This window comes from Rosa rugosa, chromosome 5 (genome assembly GCF_958449725.1).
Source record: "Rosa rugosa chromosome 5, drRosRugo1.1, whole genome shotgun sequence".
NCBI lineage: Eukaryota > Viridiplantae > Streptophyta > Magnoliopsida > Rosales > Rosaceae > Rosa > Rosa rugosa.
Window position 1 is genome coordinate 17,441,097 of NC_084824.1, and position 19,405 is coordinate 17,460,501.

A 19,405-nucleotide genomic window follows, 5' to 3' on the forward strand; every position below is an offset into this window, starting at 1 on the left:
GAATTTCTCGTACAACAACTAAATAACGTTGTATTGTACTTATTCCTAGTTTTTCATTTATGTAAGAAAAAATCGATGAACAGTGAAAGATGAACAGTCTTGACCAGTCAAGAAAAACAACGGGTGTAAACCCATGTCCAGTGGCAGTGAACAGTATCTTGACTGGTCGAATTCTTGACTTCTCGACCTTGACATTTCTTGACTACAGGTGAACTTGCTCTTATACCAACCAGTTGGTTAAAATTGTAGATGAAAGAATTTCAAAATTCAAACTGGAAATTAATATTTTCTCTCAAACGAAAAGAGGCCAGTAAAATCCATAACACAGATAAATTGAAAAAACGATCCTTACAAAAGTTTTAGGATGAAACAAACTGTCCCATATCAGATGGCATTATCTAACCAGCCAGACTTATTGGTAAGGCAAAGAAGAAACTACTTCTTTTTATTAAATAGTTCTGCAATTATATATGGTTTCTGAATTCTTGATATCAAATGGTGTGAGCCTGAGATACTTCCTCTTCATCTTGAACCTCAGAAGCCACCTGGTTCTCCGGGACAGATGAAGCAGCCCGCTGTTGTGGATAATAATGGTGCACGACGATGATCCTACAAAGAAAAGGTGCATATATGTAAGATATCAAAGATGCGATGTCAAAGATGCGATGTAAAATCTGAAAGACTGAACTACAGACAATGAAGGGCAAGTTTCAGAAATGTCAATGTCCACACTATCAATTAAATTAACTCCAGGGAGGTCACTATTGAACCAAGTTTATCAAAACTTACTCCTGCTCATTTGTATAGGTGGCCGTTGGCATTCTTATGTCATTCTGTACACCATTAAAACCGGCAGGAGGAATTATGAAATCACTGGGAATGGCATTAACATCAGCGCTAGGAATTCCCAGGTTTCCAGCTGGAACTGAAACCCCATTACTATGACCAGCATGGCCACTTGAAAGGTGGTGGTTGATACAATCATCACAAATTCCATAACGTAGAGGACTCTCTGTTGGTTCGGATACTTCAGAAGGGTCATTCGGTTGATGATTATTAGGAATACCACCATTGGGGTCTACAGCAAATCTATCTGCATAATCAAAATATTGTTTCAAGTCTACTGTGAACAAAGTGAATTAATTGGTAAGTTAGATCAAAGGTGATATGGAAAGAAAATGAACTTACAGTCCGACAATATTGGATCCCACTGCCTGCAAGTTTCAAAGCATCCATATGTGAGATGAAGACCAAAAGGATACTAATCATCACGTCTAGAATAGTTATTATTATCTAACCTCAATAATTATCCTGAAAGAGGTCATGCAATTGTAAGAAATTCTTATTCTCTTTTTACCAAGATATTTCATCTGTCAAATTTACTTTTCTTTTTATTATGGTGATGTGGAAGCAATCTATATAAAGCCAAGCAAATCATGGCACAGAAAATCAATGTCTAAGACAATTAAAGACCAAAGAAATAATGATCATGACATGATTGACATCTATAACAATTATTATTAATGTAGATATCTGCCAGGAAAATGTTGTGTGTTCAATGATTCATCACTACATGGCATGATTAGTAAAGTAAATTTTTGCTGTGAACTCTTCATCCATACAAAGATCAAAACAGAAACTTATCACTTTCAGGCAAGACCTAGTAAATCTACATAATTAAATCGAGTCCATGACTGACTGGAAAAAACTTTAAAAAATAATGCTTACCAAATAGATTGAGGATCTCCCGGTGGAATCTGGAAATGAATCATAGAAAGAGTTAAAAATAAAATAATTAATAGAAAGAAAGAAAGAAACGCAAAACATTCAGGTAAGGCATGCCAACAATAAACATCCAGCAAAAGAATCAAACTTTTGAGCGAACAATTTTATACGTATTCATCCTCTGTTAAAATTTTAGCTTCAGATAATCCAACTACATATGTTGTTAGCAAAAGAAATAGTGCTTTAGATATTTAGATTTCTTAACATAATACCGTAAATGAATAACTTTAAATGTCAAATTTCTAACTGTAATATCTATTGACCTTTTATCAGCCAAATAAGGTTGCATCATCTATGTTTTAGTACTTCAGCCCACATGATTGTTGGCTGTCTATTTCACAGTTTTCATCACTCATAATTACTCTACAAGAGAAGCTGCATTCTTACCAGAAAAAAACACTATAATCCAATAACGTACAATCTAAAGTGTACTCATTCATTTATACAATTCCTCATATACTCAGTTAGGAGATCCAAACCCAGATAACCACATACATTACACACACCTACTAGTCTTAGATATAGATGCTTTCAGCTCCTTCCGCTAATAGGAATCAACTTATATTTCTTTGATTGATGTGCAATAAAAGGGTATAAGAAACCACACTAGCTACCTCAAGGAGAGTTAGCGGAGAACTCAGATCTAATGAGATGAAAAACAGTGTATAATGACATGACAGGATGAAAGATGACAGATTCAAAGGACATATATACATTGTTGGAGAGGAAAGATCTCACATTGGAAAAGTGACAAATAAAATATAACTTATAAGTGGGTGGATCTCACCCAATTGCACCGAGGCCTTTTGTGATTAAAAAACCCAACACCTAACGGGTGGTTAAGTTGGGACAGTATCGGTACAATGGTGGGCCACGGGCCACGCTTGTCGCTGTTTAACATGGTATCAGAGCGGGTCTCTCTCCAATTGCGTCTCCAATTGTCATGGGCCCGAATTTGGATTCCTTATATTGCCATCGGAAAATTTCGATTGGATTGTTACCAAGTGTCCGGTGTGGGCCTTGGATTGTTATATTGGCCAAGTCTCTAATATGAGACTTGTGTCCCAATTTCCAATGTGGGAATTGGATTGTTAATTAATTTCACGTGCAGACCTAGAACATAACGTTGAATTTGAATTGGGATCATATATAGGTTATATGTTATTTGCCTATTACAAGTTATAATGTAATAAGGTGGTTCATTTCTCTTCGTAGCAAACCTAGATAGTCGCTTCACAAAGGAAAGTTAAGAGTTAGAACTAAAAGTACAAAGCCGACATAGTAGATTGAAACAAAATTATGCATGTTTTAAATTGACAGTGGGAATTGCAGGTAGCTAAAGTTTTGAGTGTTAGGCAGTTAGGCTTATCAACGAATGACCGAGTTTTTTTTTGTGAACCTTTGAAATCACCGGGTTTGTGGTAAGTCGCACTAGTACATGCTTATGTACTGAAAAAAGTGTGCATACTAATTAGATAATATTATTAAAGCCATTCCGCATGCATATTTTCTTGTACAATTTTTCCTATAAGAATTTAAGTTAGCTGAACATAGTTTTCAATGTCAACCACACTCATCTATCCTAATGAAATATTATTTGTTCTTCTGACCTAGTGCTCTGCCGCCTAGGGTTTCCTTTCTAGGTTTCTAGAAAGTGACGATCGATCGTTCATGAGCATGGACGTGCTTAGTTGGAATTGCAGAGGCATCTGCAGTACTACCACTACGAGGGCTTTGAAGGATCTAATCTCCCAGAATAGGCCCCAAATCGTTTTCCTCTGTGAGACCAAGATTTCCCGTCGGGAAGATTTTCAAACTCTGCATCGTGCTTTAGGGTTTCCGTACTGTAAGGAAGTGTTAAGCAATGGTCAATCAGGTGGCCTTTCTATGTTCTGGAATGAGGACGTTCGTGTGCAGGTCCGAACTGTTTCAGACCATCACATTGACCTGCAGATTGGAAGGGGGCCGGGTGAACCGCTTTGGCGCTTAACTGGTTTTTATGGTTACGCACGTACTACAGAGAGAGATCGTTCATGGCAGCTCCTTAGGGATTTGAGTGATTTGGATTCGTTACCATGGTTAGTGATTGGGGATTTCAATGAAATTTTTAAATAGCAGTGAGAAGGTTGACGGACCGATTCGACAGGAAAGACAAATGAGGGGCTTTCGTGAGGCTCTCGGGTACGGGGATCTGTTGGATCTTGGCTTTGTTGGTTCTATGTCAACCTGGTGGAATTCGGTCACACAACTACGTTTGGATAGGGCCGTCTGCACCCCATCTTGGTGTGATATCTTTGGGCATTCCAGACTTCGGCATTTACCGCCGTCGGACTCTGACCACGTTCCAATCTTCTTACAAGCTAGTACGGTGCCTTTGGCGGCTAAGCCTCGCCATCATCGATTCAAATTTGAAGCCTATTGGCTTCAGTATAATGAGTGTGACGATGTGGTCAAGGAGGGATGGAGCACGGATGTTACTGGAACTCCTATGTTTTGTGTCACTAAGAAAGTGGCGTTTACCCGTATGAAATTAGACAAGTGGCAGAAGCAAGCTTTCCGAGGGCGTCAACAACAAATGTTGGGAGTGAGAGCTCGATTGGAAGAATTGATGGATAAGAACATCTCTGCGGAGGTGCAAGTTGAGAAGCAAGGGTTGATGGAGCGGCTACAAAGGTTGTTGTCCCAAGAGGAATTGTTTTGGAAGCAGCGATCTCGAGTCACTTGGCTAAAGGAGGGTGATCGAAATACTGGTTTTTTCCATAAAAAGGCTTCTAATAGGAAAAGAAAGAATTCTCTGACTGGATTGTATGATGAGACAGGGACGTGGCGAGATGATGATTCTGGAATGGAGAGGGTGGTGACTTCTTATTTTTCTAGAATGTTCACGGCATCAGAGGTTGATTATGTAGCTATGGAAACCACTTTGAATGTGATCCAGCCTTCTGTAACTCCTCGTATGAATGAGGTTCTGTGTGCTCAATATTCTAAAGAGGAGGTTAAAGTAGCGCTTTTTCAGATGTTTCCTACGAAATCTCCCGGGCCTAATGGGATGCCTCCACTCTTTTTCCAACATTACTGGGATGTGATTGGGGATGATATCACAGCAGCAGTTCATAGTTTTCTGCATTCTGGCCAGTTACTTCGTCAGATCAACTTTACACATATTTGCCTCATTCCGAAGGTTAGTAACCCGGAACATATGTCGGATTTGCGGCCCATCGCCCTTTGTAATGTTATTTATAAGCTTTGTTCCAAAGTAATAGCTAACAGGCTGAAGTTGATCTTGCCTGAGTTGATTTCACCATTCCAAAGTGACTTCGTGCCGGGGCGGTTGATTACGGATAATATTTTGGTTGCCAACGAAATTGCACATTTTGTGCATAATAAGCGGGATGGAGGTGAAGGTTGTATGGCTTTGAAACTTGATTTTAGCAAAGCGTATGATCGAATGGAATGGATTTTTCTCCGCAAGGTGATGATCCGGTTAGGTTTTGCTCCGGGTTGGATTGAGGTGGTGATGCAGTGTGTAACCTCTGTCCGATACTCTTTTTTGATGAGAGTTAAACCCCGTGGGTTGGTAATTCCGAGTAGGGGTTTGAGGCAAAGGGACCCTCTGTCCCCCTATTTGTTCTTGATTGGTGCAGAAGGTTTCTCTGCACTATTACAACAGAAGCAGGAGTTGGGGTTATTGCCTGGGATTGAGGTATGTATTGATGCTCCTTCGGTGAATCATTTGTTGTTTGCTGATGATAGTATGATTTATGCTCAGGCTTCCTTTGAGGCGTGTTATGAGCTACAGGAGGTAATTGAGACGTATGGTAGAGCCTCGGGTCAGCTCGTCAATTTTGAGAAGAGTTCGGTTGTGTTCAGTAAGAATGTTCCGGATTCGATGAAAGAAGAAGTGTCGAGTCTGTTGGGGGTTGAAGTAGTTGCCTCACATGAAAAATATCTTGGTCTTCCGACCTATGTAGGACGGAAGAAGACTTCTACTTTTCACTATATTAAGGAGAACTTGTCTAAAAAGATTTCTCACTGGCAAGGTAAATTTCTCAACGGTGCGGGTAAAGATATTCTAATTAGGGTAGTTGCTCAGGCTCTACCTACTTATGCAATGAGTGTTTTCCAATTAACTGCGGGCTTCTGTGAAGATTTGGAACAAATGTGTGCAAGATTTTGGTGGGGAAGCACAACTGATAAAAGGAAGATTCATTGGAAGACTTGGAAGGCTTTATGCAACCCCAAGAGAGCAGGAGGACTTGGGTTTCGGAGTTTGTCTACTTTTAACTCCGCAATGCTTGCAAAACAGGCTTGGAGGGTAGTTTCCAATCCAGATTCTCTAGTGGCTCGTATTTATAAAGCCAAATATTTTACAGGTAGTACTTTTTGGGAAGCACCAACTCATGCTTGTCCATCTTATTCCTGGCGTAGTATTGCTTCAACTAGAGATGTGTTGAAAGCTCAATCCTACTGGCAGATTGGGGATGGTTCACAGGTGAGAGTTTTTTCGGATTGTTGGGTACCAGAGCTAGCAACTGGAAGACCTAGTGAAAGTACAGCATCAATGGGAGCAGTACATTTGGTAAAGGATCTAATAACTGCTACTGGTTATTGGGATGTGCCGCTTCTTCATCAGTTGTTCACTTTGGAGGAGGTGGAGGTTATTTTGCGGATTCCATTGAGTAACCGAGCTGTGGAGGATCGTTTAGTTTGGAAGTTGGCTAAGGATGGTCACTTCTCAGTCAAGTCTGCTTATAATAATTTGGTGCAGGCCTCTCCTAATTAATATAGTTCCGTTTGATCTTCCTGTGAATGAGCGGTTTTGGCAGAAGCTTTGGAGGGTGAATGTTCCAAATTCAGCCAAGATATATATTTGGAAGGTCAGTCATGATATTCTTCCCTCAATGGAAAGTCTACATTCACGACGGGTTCTAATGGAGTCACAAACATGTGTACTGTGTGAGCAGAGTCAAGAAACCACTTTTCATCTTTGCCAACAGTGTCCCTATTCTAAACAAGTCCTCCAATCTCATGGGGTGCTTGGCCAGCTTTGCTACAGTTCTCAAGTTGAGGGTTTGGATATTATTAGATGGTTACAGTTCTGTGTGCAGGAACTTTCATTACAAGATTTGGGGATCCTAATTTGCTTGCTCTGGGAGATTTGGAGGGAGAGAAACCACAGAGTGTGGGAACAAAAGAAGAGTGCAGCTTGTGATGTCGTTTTGAAAGCTATGTCACGCTTACATGAGTTTGCTTTCCACAACTCAAAACCGGTTAATTCGAATGCTAGAAGGTCCAGAGGAGTGAGGTGGTCTGCTCCACCAGTAGGAGTCACTAAAGTGAATGTGGATGGGGCATTTAATCTTACTACCAGAAAAGGAGGGATAGGTTTTGTCGTCCGAAACTCGGAGGGACAAATGTTAGCTGGTGGTGGCCGGCCTTTATCCGGATTGGTATCAGCGAAGCATGCTGAATTATTGGCCTGTCGAATGGCTATTGAATTCATACTGCAACAGGGGATTAGTCCTGCAGTAGTGGAGACTAATGCATTGGTGGTGCAACGTCAAATTGTGGAGCATGGTGGGAATAATACATCGGTTCTGGGTCGTTTATATGAAGATTTGGCTGCATGTTTGGCAGCACATACAGATTTATCGATTACGTACAAGGGTAGAGCGGCTAATATGGCAGCTCATACTTTGGCTGCACATGCGTGTGCTGCATCTCAAGTTTTTTTCTTTTTTTCTACTCCGTCTTTTCTTCAAGCTGCTATTGCAGCTGATCTTTCATTGATGTAAGTTTCTGTTATTAATAAAGGGCTGACCTACTTTCCTAAAAAAAAAAAAATCTATCCTAATGAAATAATCCAGGTCAGTGAATTGACTGAAACTTGAAAATCATCATAAACAGGTTGCAAACACTTTACCGTATGTGTGTTGATGATGAAATTCCAAACGAATAAGAAAATATCAAAGAGTGTAAGGTTCGCAATCGTGCACACATTTCTTGATCCTTCAAGGCAGAATCAAGAATTGTGTAAAGGACAGAGTCCTAACTTGGTTTAACAAACGGGTAAATCCTTCAACCAATTATATAACTCCTTCCTAATAAATCAAGTCAAAATGAAAAAGAAAAATGGAATTTACAACCTTGATTTTTTGAAATAGAAGTTGAATGCATTAGATCAACATCCAAAGGCTAGAGTCTACAAGAACTTAAATAAGAAATCTGACAAGAAAAGCCGAACTACCAACCTAAGTTAGAGCAGATCATTAAAATCTCTGGGACGCTCACATTTAAGCTACCCTATACAAGAATGAAAAAACCTCACCTCCTACGGAAAAGAAATCATTCAACTAGCCCTCTCTTGTCAATCACACAATTGTGGTATAAGTAAGATACTAGAAACGTCATAGAAGACTCATAAGAGTTGATAAAAAGTATTGATTGGTAAAAACATAAATCAAGTTTTACCATAGAAATAGGCTCTGGAAAGTAGTCCTCATGTTGATTCTCAAAATGCAAGTTCTGTTCAAAACCGTGATTCTCAGAATACCTCCTCCATGTGCCATTTTCATTCGCCCGGCAAATGGGGCATTCCATTGCACCCCTCGCATTAAATGCAGAACCAATGCAATCTGAAGAAATGAAAGAGAAGGAGATCAAAAAATATATATATATATATATATATTCCATGAAAAAAAACAAATATTCCATTAAAAGCTTAAATTTTGATATCAATCTAGATAATATAACACCCACAAGGGTAGGCAGGCTTAGCCGCTTACTATAAACACAATTTATCTTTGCTATAACGAGAGAGCGAAAATAGCCGTTTGAGAGAGCAAGAGTCGATTTTTCATCCTTGTCCGGCGGCGTGCCCTCTCGCCATCGTTGGATAGGCCTCGTCGGCCCCGTGTGGGTCTGGAGCGAGCCTGATTCGATTGACATCCTTGTCCGTATCGGGGGGGGGGGGGGTCTTTAGTGGTAGTTTGCAGGTTGGGGCAAGAGGAAATCACAGTGGCTATTGAGACTTGGTATGTTCATCGCTGGCCTCGTTAGCAGAGGGGATGGGCGGCGCGATTTCGGAGGCTACTGGGTGTTGGAGGGCTCGTGGTGACGCGGTGTTGCTCTGATCGGTTTGTTCCGATCTGGATCCGATCTCTTGGATCTGATATGGGGACGGGGTTGGTTGAAAGTAGTGTGCATCCATGGCGCAAGGGTGATTCGGGCATGATGGTGGTGGCAGTCTGGCGTTTCAGGCGAGGAGGCGTTAGTGGTGATTCGTCAGCGGAGGTCGGTGTTGGATTGGGCCAGGCTTGGCTGACAGCATGCAATTCTCTTGCTTCCTGTATTAAGGCTTGGGCTTGGGCTCTTCTTTTGGGCCCGGCCTGGGCTGGCTTCACTTTTTGTTTTATTTTAATTTGAATTATGTTAGTTGGTTAATGTTGTTGCGCCTTTGGCGCATAATAAATCCTTGCATATATTTTACAGGGTAGTCGGACTGAATGCCTGTGTATGCACTCTAAGTGCCTTGCCTGCTCTAGGTAGGCGGCGAGTCAAATGGTTGCTACCACCTAGTGGCAGGGTGAAGCTAAGTGTCGGCGGATTTAACCTCAGGCGGCAACATAGTAGGAAAGCTATGTTTATGGTAATTATGCTACGTTGTAATCGGGTTACATATCGAGTTAGCTTTCCGTTATGTCACCGCTATGTCATAAAAATTCAATGTTTATAATTATTAAAAAGGGACGTAAATACTGAAAATATCACTAAAAAAAAAAAATCTGTTCGTCTATTTTTTTTCTTTTTTCTAGATTTTTTTTACCTTTAGAGTTCATATATGAGACCCAAAAAAACGAAAGAAAGAGCAAGAGTTCTATTTCAAATCAATACGTTTCTATGCGCTATCTGTAAGGGGGTTCTTTTGTTTCTTCTTTGATGGGTTGCTCCTAAATTGGGGATTTTGTGTTGGGTATTTGAGATTTTTTTACTTGATGTTCTGGGTGGAGCACTACTTCATTTGTGCGGTTGTCTTTTGAAAGTTGAATTTTGCAAGATTTCATCAATTTTAGAGATGGGTAGTTTTGTTTTTGCAATTCAAATGATGGGTCTTCGGTGATTTGAAAAACTTAGTGGTATCTCGGAGTGTTCGAAGTGATGTTCAGCTACAAAGCCTCCATCTTCATAGCAGAAAAGTGAGTGTGTTTGTGGAATTAGGTGTGTTATTTATGCTCTTACGTACACTAATTGTTTCTCTGAGAATTCTGAGGCGGCTTTTCTGGGTTTCAAATTCGATGTTGATGAGCTCTTAAGGTATGGGATGGGTCTAGCTTTGCTGATTGATTTTGAGAGTTCATGATGAGGATAATTGATGATGAACTGACCATAGAGAGGGAAGGAGGAGAAGGTAATCATTAATAGTTCCGTGTTTTTCAGTTCCCTTCCGCAAAAGCCATTTTCAAAAGCTACTGAAAGTAGCTTCTGATTTCCTGCTACGCGCAGAAGCGCTTCTGCCCAAAAGCTAAAATTTTGGACTTTACCACACAGCCTCAGTTTGCACCAGAAGCGCTTTTCGACCAAAAGCAGGCTCCAAAAGCAATGCCAAACTAGGCCTTATGCCACTAGACCAAATGGTGCTAGGAAGCAAATTAATTGTTCTTTCCAAAAATTTACCACCAAAATAATAACATCAATAATCATAACCATTGCACCTTGTAAACTGCAAATTGTACAAGCATAATGATTGTGGACAAACAATGATTTTCTATAATCATTTACACCAATCAATATAAACAAATCTATAGATAAAAACCTAAAAACATATATACATAATCATATCCATTATAAATTTATACACACCTTGTAAACATAAGCATATAGATTGTGAAACAAATCATAATTTTCACTAATTATTCATATCAATCAATACACATACTTATCAATATGCAACACACAGTTTTACTATTTACTCACCCAAATGAAAAGTATGCGAGCATTGAAGCGTCACGACCGTCCGGCCACAGCCACTTGAGAGGTCGTTGAGACATATAGAGCACTCAGAGGAAGACGAGGCCATTTGAAATGGAGAAAAAGAGCGACTGAGAGTAAGGGTGAGAGTGAGGAGTACAGAGACGGCGGCAGAGGGAAGGGCAAAGAGAAAGGGAGGGGTTCACATTTATAGTGCCCGTGAACCATTGTGCTCGTCCTTATCTGAGATGAGTGCATCTGCTACTTTTGGGAATTTCAAACCTAGGAAGCACCCAAATTCTATAGATGGTATTACACCGACGACTCCATTTACGAGCCTGGTTAATTCGTATCTAACGCAAATGGCCAAAACTGTTCCAATGCGGTCAAGTCTATGTTAGGGGATTTGGAGTGTCCAGTGAACGTTGAACGCGTGGAGGAGCTTTTCCATAAGCTTGCATGGAATTTAAGACTCTGGTGAGAGGTTTATTTTATTATTATTATTATTATTATTATTATTATTTATATCAAATAGCGGCCATCACCCCACCTATTAAAGTTCCTCATCTATATGAGAAAATTAGATATAAACCCAAAAAATAAAAAACTTATATTACGAAAAACTCACTCATATATTTTTTTTCTTTTTAATCTACACCAAATTCACATAATTGAACATTCCTTATAGGGTATATGTCTATGATTAAAAAATTTCTCCTTTTTTAACTTGACTATTTTGTTTTTCTGATTAAATAGGACGTAATCTAAATAAAATATTCCTTAATTGTAGCAAAATGTTTACTATTTATTGAATTTGAATTATGACCACAAATTTAAAATTCATTACAATCAATTCAATCCTTGATTTCACAAATACCTATTGAGGATGAATTAACCTATACTATACTGAATCATATATGCATACATATACCTCCTATCAAAATATCAAATTCACATAATTGAACCTTCCTTATAGGGTATATGTCTATAATTAAGATTTTTCTCATGTTTTAACTTGGCTATTTTGTCCTTCTGATTAAATAGGATGTAATCTAAATAAAATCTTCCTTAATTGTAGCTGGATATTCACTATTTATTGAATTTGAATTATGACCACAAATTTGAAATTGGATTAAATTCTGCTTACTATCTCGTACTTTCAAGGGTTCATCAGTTTAGTCCCTGCACTTCTAATTTAATCAGAAAAGTCCTTGCACTCTCCAATTTCATCTAATCGATCCAATCTGTCATTATTCCGTCAATTTTTGTTGTTAAAATGCTGACGTAGGACCTTTTTACAGGGAAAATTCTCAAACTACCCATCGCTAGGCAGCCCGCCGACGCGTTAGTGTTGTGAATGCAGATGGGTAGTTTGGAAATTTTTCCCGAAAATTGACGGAGTGGTAACGGATTGGATCGATTTGATGAAATTGGAGAGTGCATGCAATGACTTTTCTGATTAAATTAGAAGTGCATGGACTGAACTGATGAACCCTTGAAAATATAGGGTAGTAAGCATAATTTAGTCCTTTGAAATTTATTACAATCAATTTAATCCTTGATTTTGTTTCTTCCTTATTTAAAACAACTAATTGTCCTTTATTTCTTCATTTCTGATGTGAGACATATATTTGCTCTTTTTTTTTTGTTAGTTTATATGTGTGTTTATCATCAGAGTGTGTTATATTCCTTTTATGTAGATATTTATCTTTTTCGACGTAGTTAGATATTCTCTCACTAAGGGGGGTGTATTCAATTCAGATTTTAAAAGATTTTGTTTGAGTTTTTATAATCAATAGATTTACTTAATCCACGGATTGTTTAAATTCTATATGGACTCTGATTGATTCTAATGGATTGATTTCTTGGTATTTGTTTTGATTTTACAAGTCCTAATGATATTTTTGGTAGGTTAATTTTTCTTCTTCTTCTTTAAAAGCAATGGATGTATGGATCCAACTATAATGCTATATCAATGACAAAAAAGTGTGTGTGTGTGTGTGTGTGTATGGCAATGTACCATTCTTTATGTTGTGTGTAATGATATATGAATAAGAAGAGAAAACTAATCAGCCAAAATGTTACACAAAAAATAAAGTAATAAACTAAAAGTTATTTCATATCTAATTTACAAAAGAAACATGTGTGTATGTATCATCTTAACAATTCCATTGAAAGTGAGCTTAATTAGCTAGAAGGATTAAAAATAAAAAAATTATTAGATGAAAGCAGAGGTAGAGGAGGATATTGGGAAGATAGGTCTAAGACAAAATGGATGAGTGTCACCTATTGAGAGCTGTTTTTTTTTTTTTTGGTGAATAGCTTCTTCATTTTTTGAGTGAGAAAGAATACATCAAAATCTCTTGGAAAGTGGTTGGATTGTTTTTGAGTTTTGATATGTATAAAAAGCACTATAAAATCCTTCAAAATCCAGCATTTAATGAAATCCTTAAAAATCCGTATACTTTTGAATATCTGCAGATTTGAATGGATAATTCTAAATCTTAATTGAATACATCAAGATTTTAAAGGATTATTTAAAATCTCAATTGAATACCCATAGACTTTCAAAATACAAAAAAATCTTGTAGACTCTTAAATGAATACACCCCCCTAAGATTGCACCTAAACTCTAGGTGGGAGTACTTTTTAGCCATTTAAGGACTTGTAGAATCTATTCAGAATGAAGAAAAAATAAATAAAACGCCAGCCATGTGGGAACCCATATTCATTAGCATAAGCCCTGAAAAAACAAAATATGAATCACAAATACCTATTGAGGAGGAATTAACCTACACTAAAATCAGATATGCATACTTATTTGGATGCCTATAATTTGGGTATCTACATAACAATTGGGTATTATAAATAACATCATATCTAGCATAAACCCTAAAAAATAAAACACAAATCACAAATACTTATTGAGGATGAATTAACCTACACTAAATCATATATGCATACATATTCAGATACCTGTAATTTAGGTATCTACCTAACCTAACAATTAGGCATTACAATTGGATATTATAAATAACCTCTTATGTGGGTATTGATTCATACTGCTTAAATCAAAGGTCTAATTATGTTATGTGAGATGTCTGTGGGCGTCAATATATATTTAGGGCATGTGGCATCTTTTGTAATTTTTAACAAAAACAAGTTTTATTATTTATTCTAATTAATGAGTTTTTTTTATTTTGAGATGAACCTAATTAATTGGTTTGGGTGTATTTTAAAAGAATCTTATAGGTGGGTTTAATCTAATATGTGAGTAGGAAATTGGGTGTAATAAAAATTCCTCTATTTTGACAAAATATCAACAAACTAAAGTTATAAATGTTTGATTCAAAGATGAGAGAGAATGATATGTCAATGAATCTAATAACAATACTAAGATTGGGTTTCTAACGTAAAATCAAATTGACCAGAACCTGCTAAAATGTATTGGTGCTTTATAGATCTTTAGACACAATGTTGAAGCGCCTAAAAAATTGTACAAATACAAAATGTTATTGACAAACACCAAGAGGAACATTCGATTATTCTCAGCTAAGGTTAATCGGACTTTTAAAATTTTGCGCACCCCCTCACTTAAAATACATAAAGTATGAGGATCAAGACTACTTTTCTTTAACGTATATGATTTGTGAAAATTTCAATCAAATCGGAAACCATTTGACTATTTAATTATTCATTTTTATAATTTTAATTCTATTAGACGTTCGGTGTTTTTCTATAATGTTTCACTATTTGGATGACCAAATATTTGAAATTTTGTAAATTTACTTACCAGAGATGAAACTAAAATTATCAGTGATACTAGTTGTTAAAATTGATTGTGTTATTATCAAATTAAGGACGTCCGCAATATTTTAAACGTGCAATTAACCGTGGATAAGGGCATAAGCTAGGCTTATATAGACACTATCAATGAAATTTAAAATGCTTGAGTAGAAGAGCAAGGATACCATACCTTCTTTTTACATCTCTCGAGCTGCTTTTTCTCATGATCAATCTTTATGATATTTCTAGGCCATAGCCATCGGAGATGTCTTTGAGGCATATTGAGCCTAAATTTTTCTTAAAACTTAACTTCGGAGAAGACATGTATAAACACTATTTCTTGAACTTAAGAATCATCTGGGCTACTACTTCTCATTGGATCGTGGAGGAAGAAGAAGAAGCCATTAAAATGAAATAAACAATACTAAAGAGACACTAATTGTGAGTGCAGAGACGGTGATTTAGCGTAGAAAATGATAAAGAGACAGGGACGCGTTCACATTTATAGCATTAGGGATTCATTCTCATCCTTATTTGGATGAGCGTTTCTCTCATATTTTGATAATTACTCACTGAGGATGCGCTCAAATTCTACAAATGGTAGCTCATTTATACGGCTCGTGTCAAAGCATATGTCAAAACCCTACCATGTCTAGGACTACCAGACCCAGAGTCCTTTAAGATAGTCGAGACAGATGCGTCTGACATCGGATATGGTGGAATATTAAAACAAAAATTAGCCTCATACTATAATTATCTCATCTAGATAAGTTTCTACTACTTTTGGAAATTTCAAACCCAGGAAACGCTCAAATTCTATAGATGGTATTACATTGGCCCCCATTTATGAGGCTGGTAAATTCGTATCTGGCGCAAATGGCGATAGGTGTTCCAGTGTGGTCGAGTTTATGTTAGGGGGTTTGGGGTGGAAGGTGAACGCTGAACGTGTGGAGGAGATTTTCCATGAGCTTGCCTTGGATTTGGGCCTTTGGTCATAAGTTTTTTTTTTTTTTTTTAATATATCAAATAGAAATTCATTTCAATAAAATGCAAAATATAAACTCTCATGCAAAATATAAATTCATTTCTATTTGATACATTGACTCTTTGCAATCATTCTCGTTAAGGGATTATATACACAACGATAAAATATCAACAAACTAAAGTTACAAATGTTCACTTGAAAGATGAATGAATGACATGTCTAGATTCTCTAATAACAATACTAAGATTGGGTTATTGACACAAAATCAAATTTACCAGGGACTGCTAAAATGTATTGATCTTTAGAGATGCTAATTTAGACACGAGGTTGAAGTGCCTACAAAACTGTACAAATGCAAGATATTATTGACAGACAACAATAAGTACATTCGGTCTTTCAACTAAGGTTATATGCACTCTTATAATTTTGTGGACACCCTCACTTAAAATACATAAAGTATGAGGCTTAAGACCGCTTATTTTTAACATACATGATTTCTACAAAATTTCAATCAAATCGGAATCCATTTGACTGTTCTATTATTCATTTTTACTATTTTCATTCTATTGGACGCTCTGTGTTTTTCTATAATGTTTCATTATCTGGATGACCAAACATTACCAACATGGTTGAAATTTTGCAAATTTACTTAGCAAAGATGAAACTAAAATGATCAATGATTCGAATTGTTGAAATTCTTCGTGTGATTATCAAATTAAGGATGTTCGCAATATTCTAAACGTGCAATTATCCTTGAAAATGCAGTTAACTTTGGTGGAGAAGACGTACATGTATAAACACTAGCTATTTCTTGAACTTAAGAATCATGTCAGTGTTACTAGTTTCTTCTCAAATAGCTACTTCTCATTGTACCAGGGAGGAAGAAATAGCCATCAAAAGGAAACAAAATATACTAAAGAGACAGTAATTGTGAGTACAAAATAGTAAAGAGATATAAGATCTTATCCGGATAAGGATGACAATAAATCCCTAATGCTAGAGTTTCTCTCCTCTTTTAGTAATTAATCACTCGTCTTCGTCAGCATAATTTATAACTCAACTCAAGCTCCACAAAACCCGGACTGTTTCTTGGTCTAGGGTTTGTAATTTTCTTCTTGTCCAGCGGCGTGCTTGGTCGGCATTGGCTCGCCTCGCCTGCCGGACGGGAATTTGAAAACTTGAGGTCTGGCAGTTTCTGGAGAGGGGTTATGGCTCGAGTCCGGCTCTGGGTAGTTTTGGCGACGAGCACAGGAAGAAATCTTGGGCTCAGTGGGCGGCAGTACAAAGCGGGTCGAGGCATCTCCTTGATCTCCATGATCAGCAACGTGATGGAGGGGCTGGATGGTGGTGGCGGCGTGCTGGACCAGACTGCATCGGGCTAGTTCCGACGTGGTTCGGTCGGGTTTCGATGTGGGTTGAGGCAACGAGGTTGAGTTTTGTGTTGCGGCGGCGAAGCTAGCGTCGGTGGCAGTGGCGAGGGCTGGTGTCGATTGCGGCGGCGGGATCTGGTATCGGGTGGCAGCGGTCGACCATTGAGGCTGAAGATGGATTGTGGGCTTGGGTCAAGCTGTTCTTTGTTGGGTTGTTGGGCTGGATTGTTTGACCTAGACCTTATTTATTTTGTTTAGTCACTTTGTTTCAATAATTCCCTACTTTCAGGGACAGTCTAGGCACTTGTGTGCATCTAGTTTTAGCTATTGGGTTTGGTCTTGTCGACTTAATTCTCAGTGTCTCTAGTTGTACACCAATTGAGGTCTCTAGGCGACTAGATTTGCTGGGTTATAGTTAGGTTGGGAAGGCCGGATCCTTCTAGCGCCTCCGGCGTAGTACCAAAGGAGGATCCCGCTATATCTAGGTATTTGATTGTACAATGGATATGTCTATTTTCTATGTACCACTGTGGGTACTACCACTATCTTCTTGTCTGTCTAGATGGCAGCGGAAGGGTATGTAACGGCCTATTCTGGCTTATGAATATATTGTTTCGCCCGCGGGCACTTCAAAAAAAAAAAAATTCACTCATGATGCGTCCAAATCCTACAAATGGTAGCTCATTTATGAGTATGGTAATTCGTATCTTGTGCAAACATAGTACATATGTTAGAGCGTGGTCGAGTCAATGTTAAGAATTTAGGATGACAACTAAATGGTGAACGCGCGGAGATTTTTCTAACCTTTCTTTTTTTGGTATACTAATTTGGGTCATTAACAATATTGGGTTTGTCTGAGTTTTTGTGTTTGGGTTTCGGCCTAGATCTTAGTTTGTCATTTCTTAATTTTTATGCTTTGGCCTCTTTCGTGTGGGGAGATGTCGCAAATTAATATTGAGATTCCAAACTTGAATTTTTAGAAATTTGTATTAGCGAAATGCAGATCAAATTGTTTCTTTTGTGGTGCTGTGATCGTGAGTTAACACCAGTTGCAGTGGTGCATGAAGTAGCACCGCACAAGTCTTGTTATGAGAGGTCATCTCAATCATTGACCGGTGCTTTCCCTTTTAGTGGAGGTTCCATGGCTGGCACTAGCACTCTATTGGTGGTGACCTAAAACAAAGGTAGGAGAAGATGGGGTGCTTGATTTGGGCATCTGGGCCTGAATTTAAGTATAATCATACTTTATGCTACTTTTACTCATGGAGCTCAAGACATGATATGTAAGATCAAATATGGACATAACACATATCATCATAAAGTGATTGATGATTAGCTTAATATCAATCCTAGTTTAACATGGATACAAACAGTAAATCAATACTAGTGACTTAATGAAGTAGTGTATCAATTCATTAAGGATAGTAATCCATTGCTTAGTCGACAAGAAATGCTACAAGTTGTGATACATTAGGAATCTAACCGTGAAACCTAAACCGACAAGGAATGCTTTAATGGGAAGCTTCTTGAGGTTTAAGTCTCATATATATACAGATGAATTGGTCCCTGATTACTACCACGACTATTGCATATTGTTCTGTCCATTGAGAAGCAAGTTGGTAAGTAACAGAAGACCATATTCAGTGATCGTGTTAAGCAGTTGCATAAGATGGAATCCATGTCTGTTATTGCTGAAGGTAAGCCTTAATCATTTTATGATTGTTGTGCATATGTTGTGAGCATGTAACTATGGTTTTACAATTGGTATCAGAGCATAGGCTCACAAATATGAAAAATCGTTTTAGGGTTTTGCAAAACAAACATAAATTTTTTTTTTAAGGGTTTTTGCTTTACGGGTCAAGTAATTGATCAGGTTACTGACCAAGTCACTGGTCATGTAACTGGTCAGGTACCTGACCAAGTAACTGGTCAGGTACCTGATCAAGGTAAGTTACTTAAGTCGACTGCTGCATCTGGTTAATTATAAAATTCACGCTTCCGCTATGATTTTTTTTTAAGCAGCAGATTGGGGAAAAAGCAAAAACAGGTTTTTCTGTGAAAATTGTTTTCGATTCATAGCATGATAATTAAGTTTTGATTGTGCCCAAGAACCCTAGTTGCATTCCCGGCGTGCGTTAGGCTAGAGTAGATGGTGACCGGATGAAATTTACAATTTCTTGATTGTTCTGTGGTTTCTTGGAATCGAATCAATTTTGGTTATGCTTGAGTATGCATGTTGAATTGATTGATGATATGGTATTGTATCTGTGATTGTGTAAAATTGTATGAAGAACAGAAATCTCCCAGATTTTGTTTACACTTTGTTAAAGTTGACAGATACAAGAGCTTAATTTTCTTACAAGGATGAATCTGGATAGAATGTAAAGTAAAAGAGCTCATATGTTTTGTGGTTTTCTGTTGGCATAAGTGATTATGATGCACAAAGCATCCTTCATTGATGTTGGCAGAAAACATTGATCAGGTACGTGTAACTGGTCAAGTAACTGACTAA

General features: G+C 37.8%; 1 protein-coding gene across 4 annotated transcripts; it reads right to left on the reverse strand.

The window, feature by feature from the left end:
• Positions 1-280: 280 nt before the first annotated feature.
• Positions 281-15,165, reverse strand: LOC133708281 (uncharacterized). 4 transcript variants are annotated; one of them, XM_062133738.1, is made up of 7 exons: positions 14,729-15,165; positions 10,759-13,495; positions 8,257-8,420; positions 1,729-1,757; positions 1,189-1,214; positions 790-1,093; positions 281-609 (listed from the first exon to the last, which is right to left on the reverse strand). In XM_062133738.1, exons 2-7 carry the CDS (start codon positions 10,859-10,861, stop codon positions 492-494), a joined length of 744 nt encoding a protein of 247 aa, XP_061989722.1. In that variant the 5' UTR covers positions 10,862-13,495; positions 14,729-15,165; the 3' UTR covers positions 281-491. The 4 variants fall into 4 exon arrangements, with proteins under 4 accessions (XP_061989722.1, XP_061989723.1, XP_061989721.1 ...); XM_062133739.1 differs by lacking the exon at positions 10,759-13,495; XM_062133737.1 differs by lacking the exons at positions 10,759-13,495; positions 14,729-15,165 and adding an exon at positions 8,571-9,481.
• Positions 15,166-19,405: the final 4,240 nt, after the last annotated feature.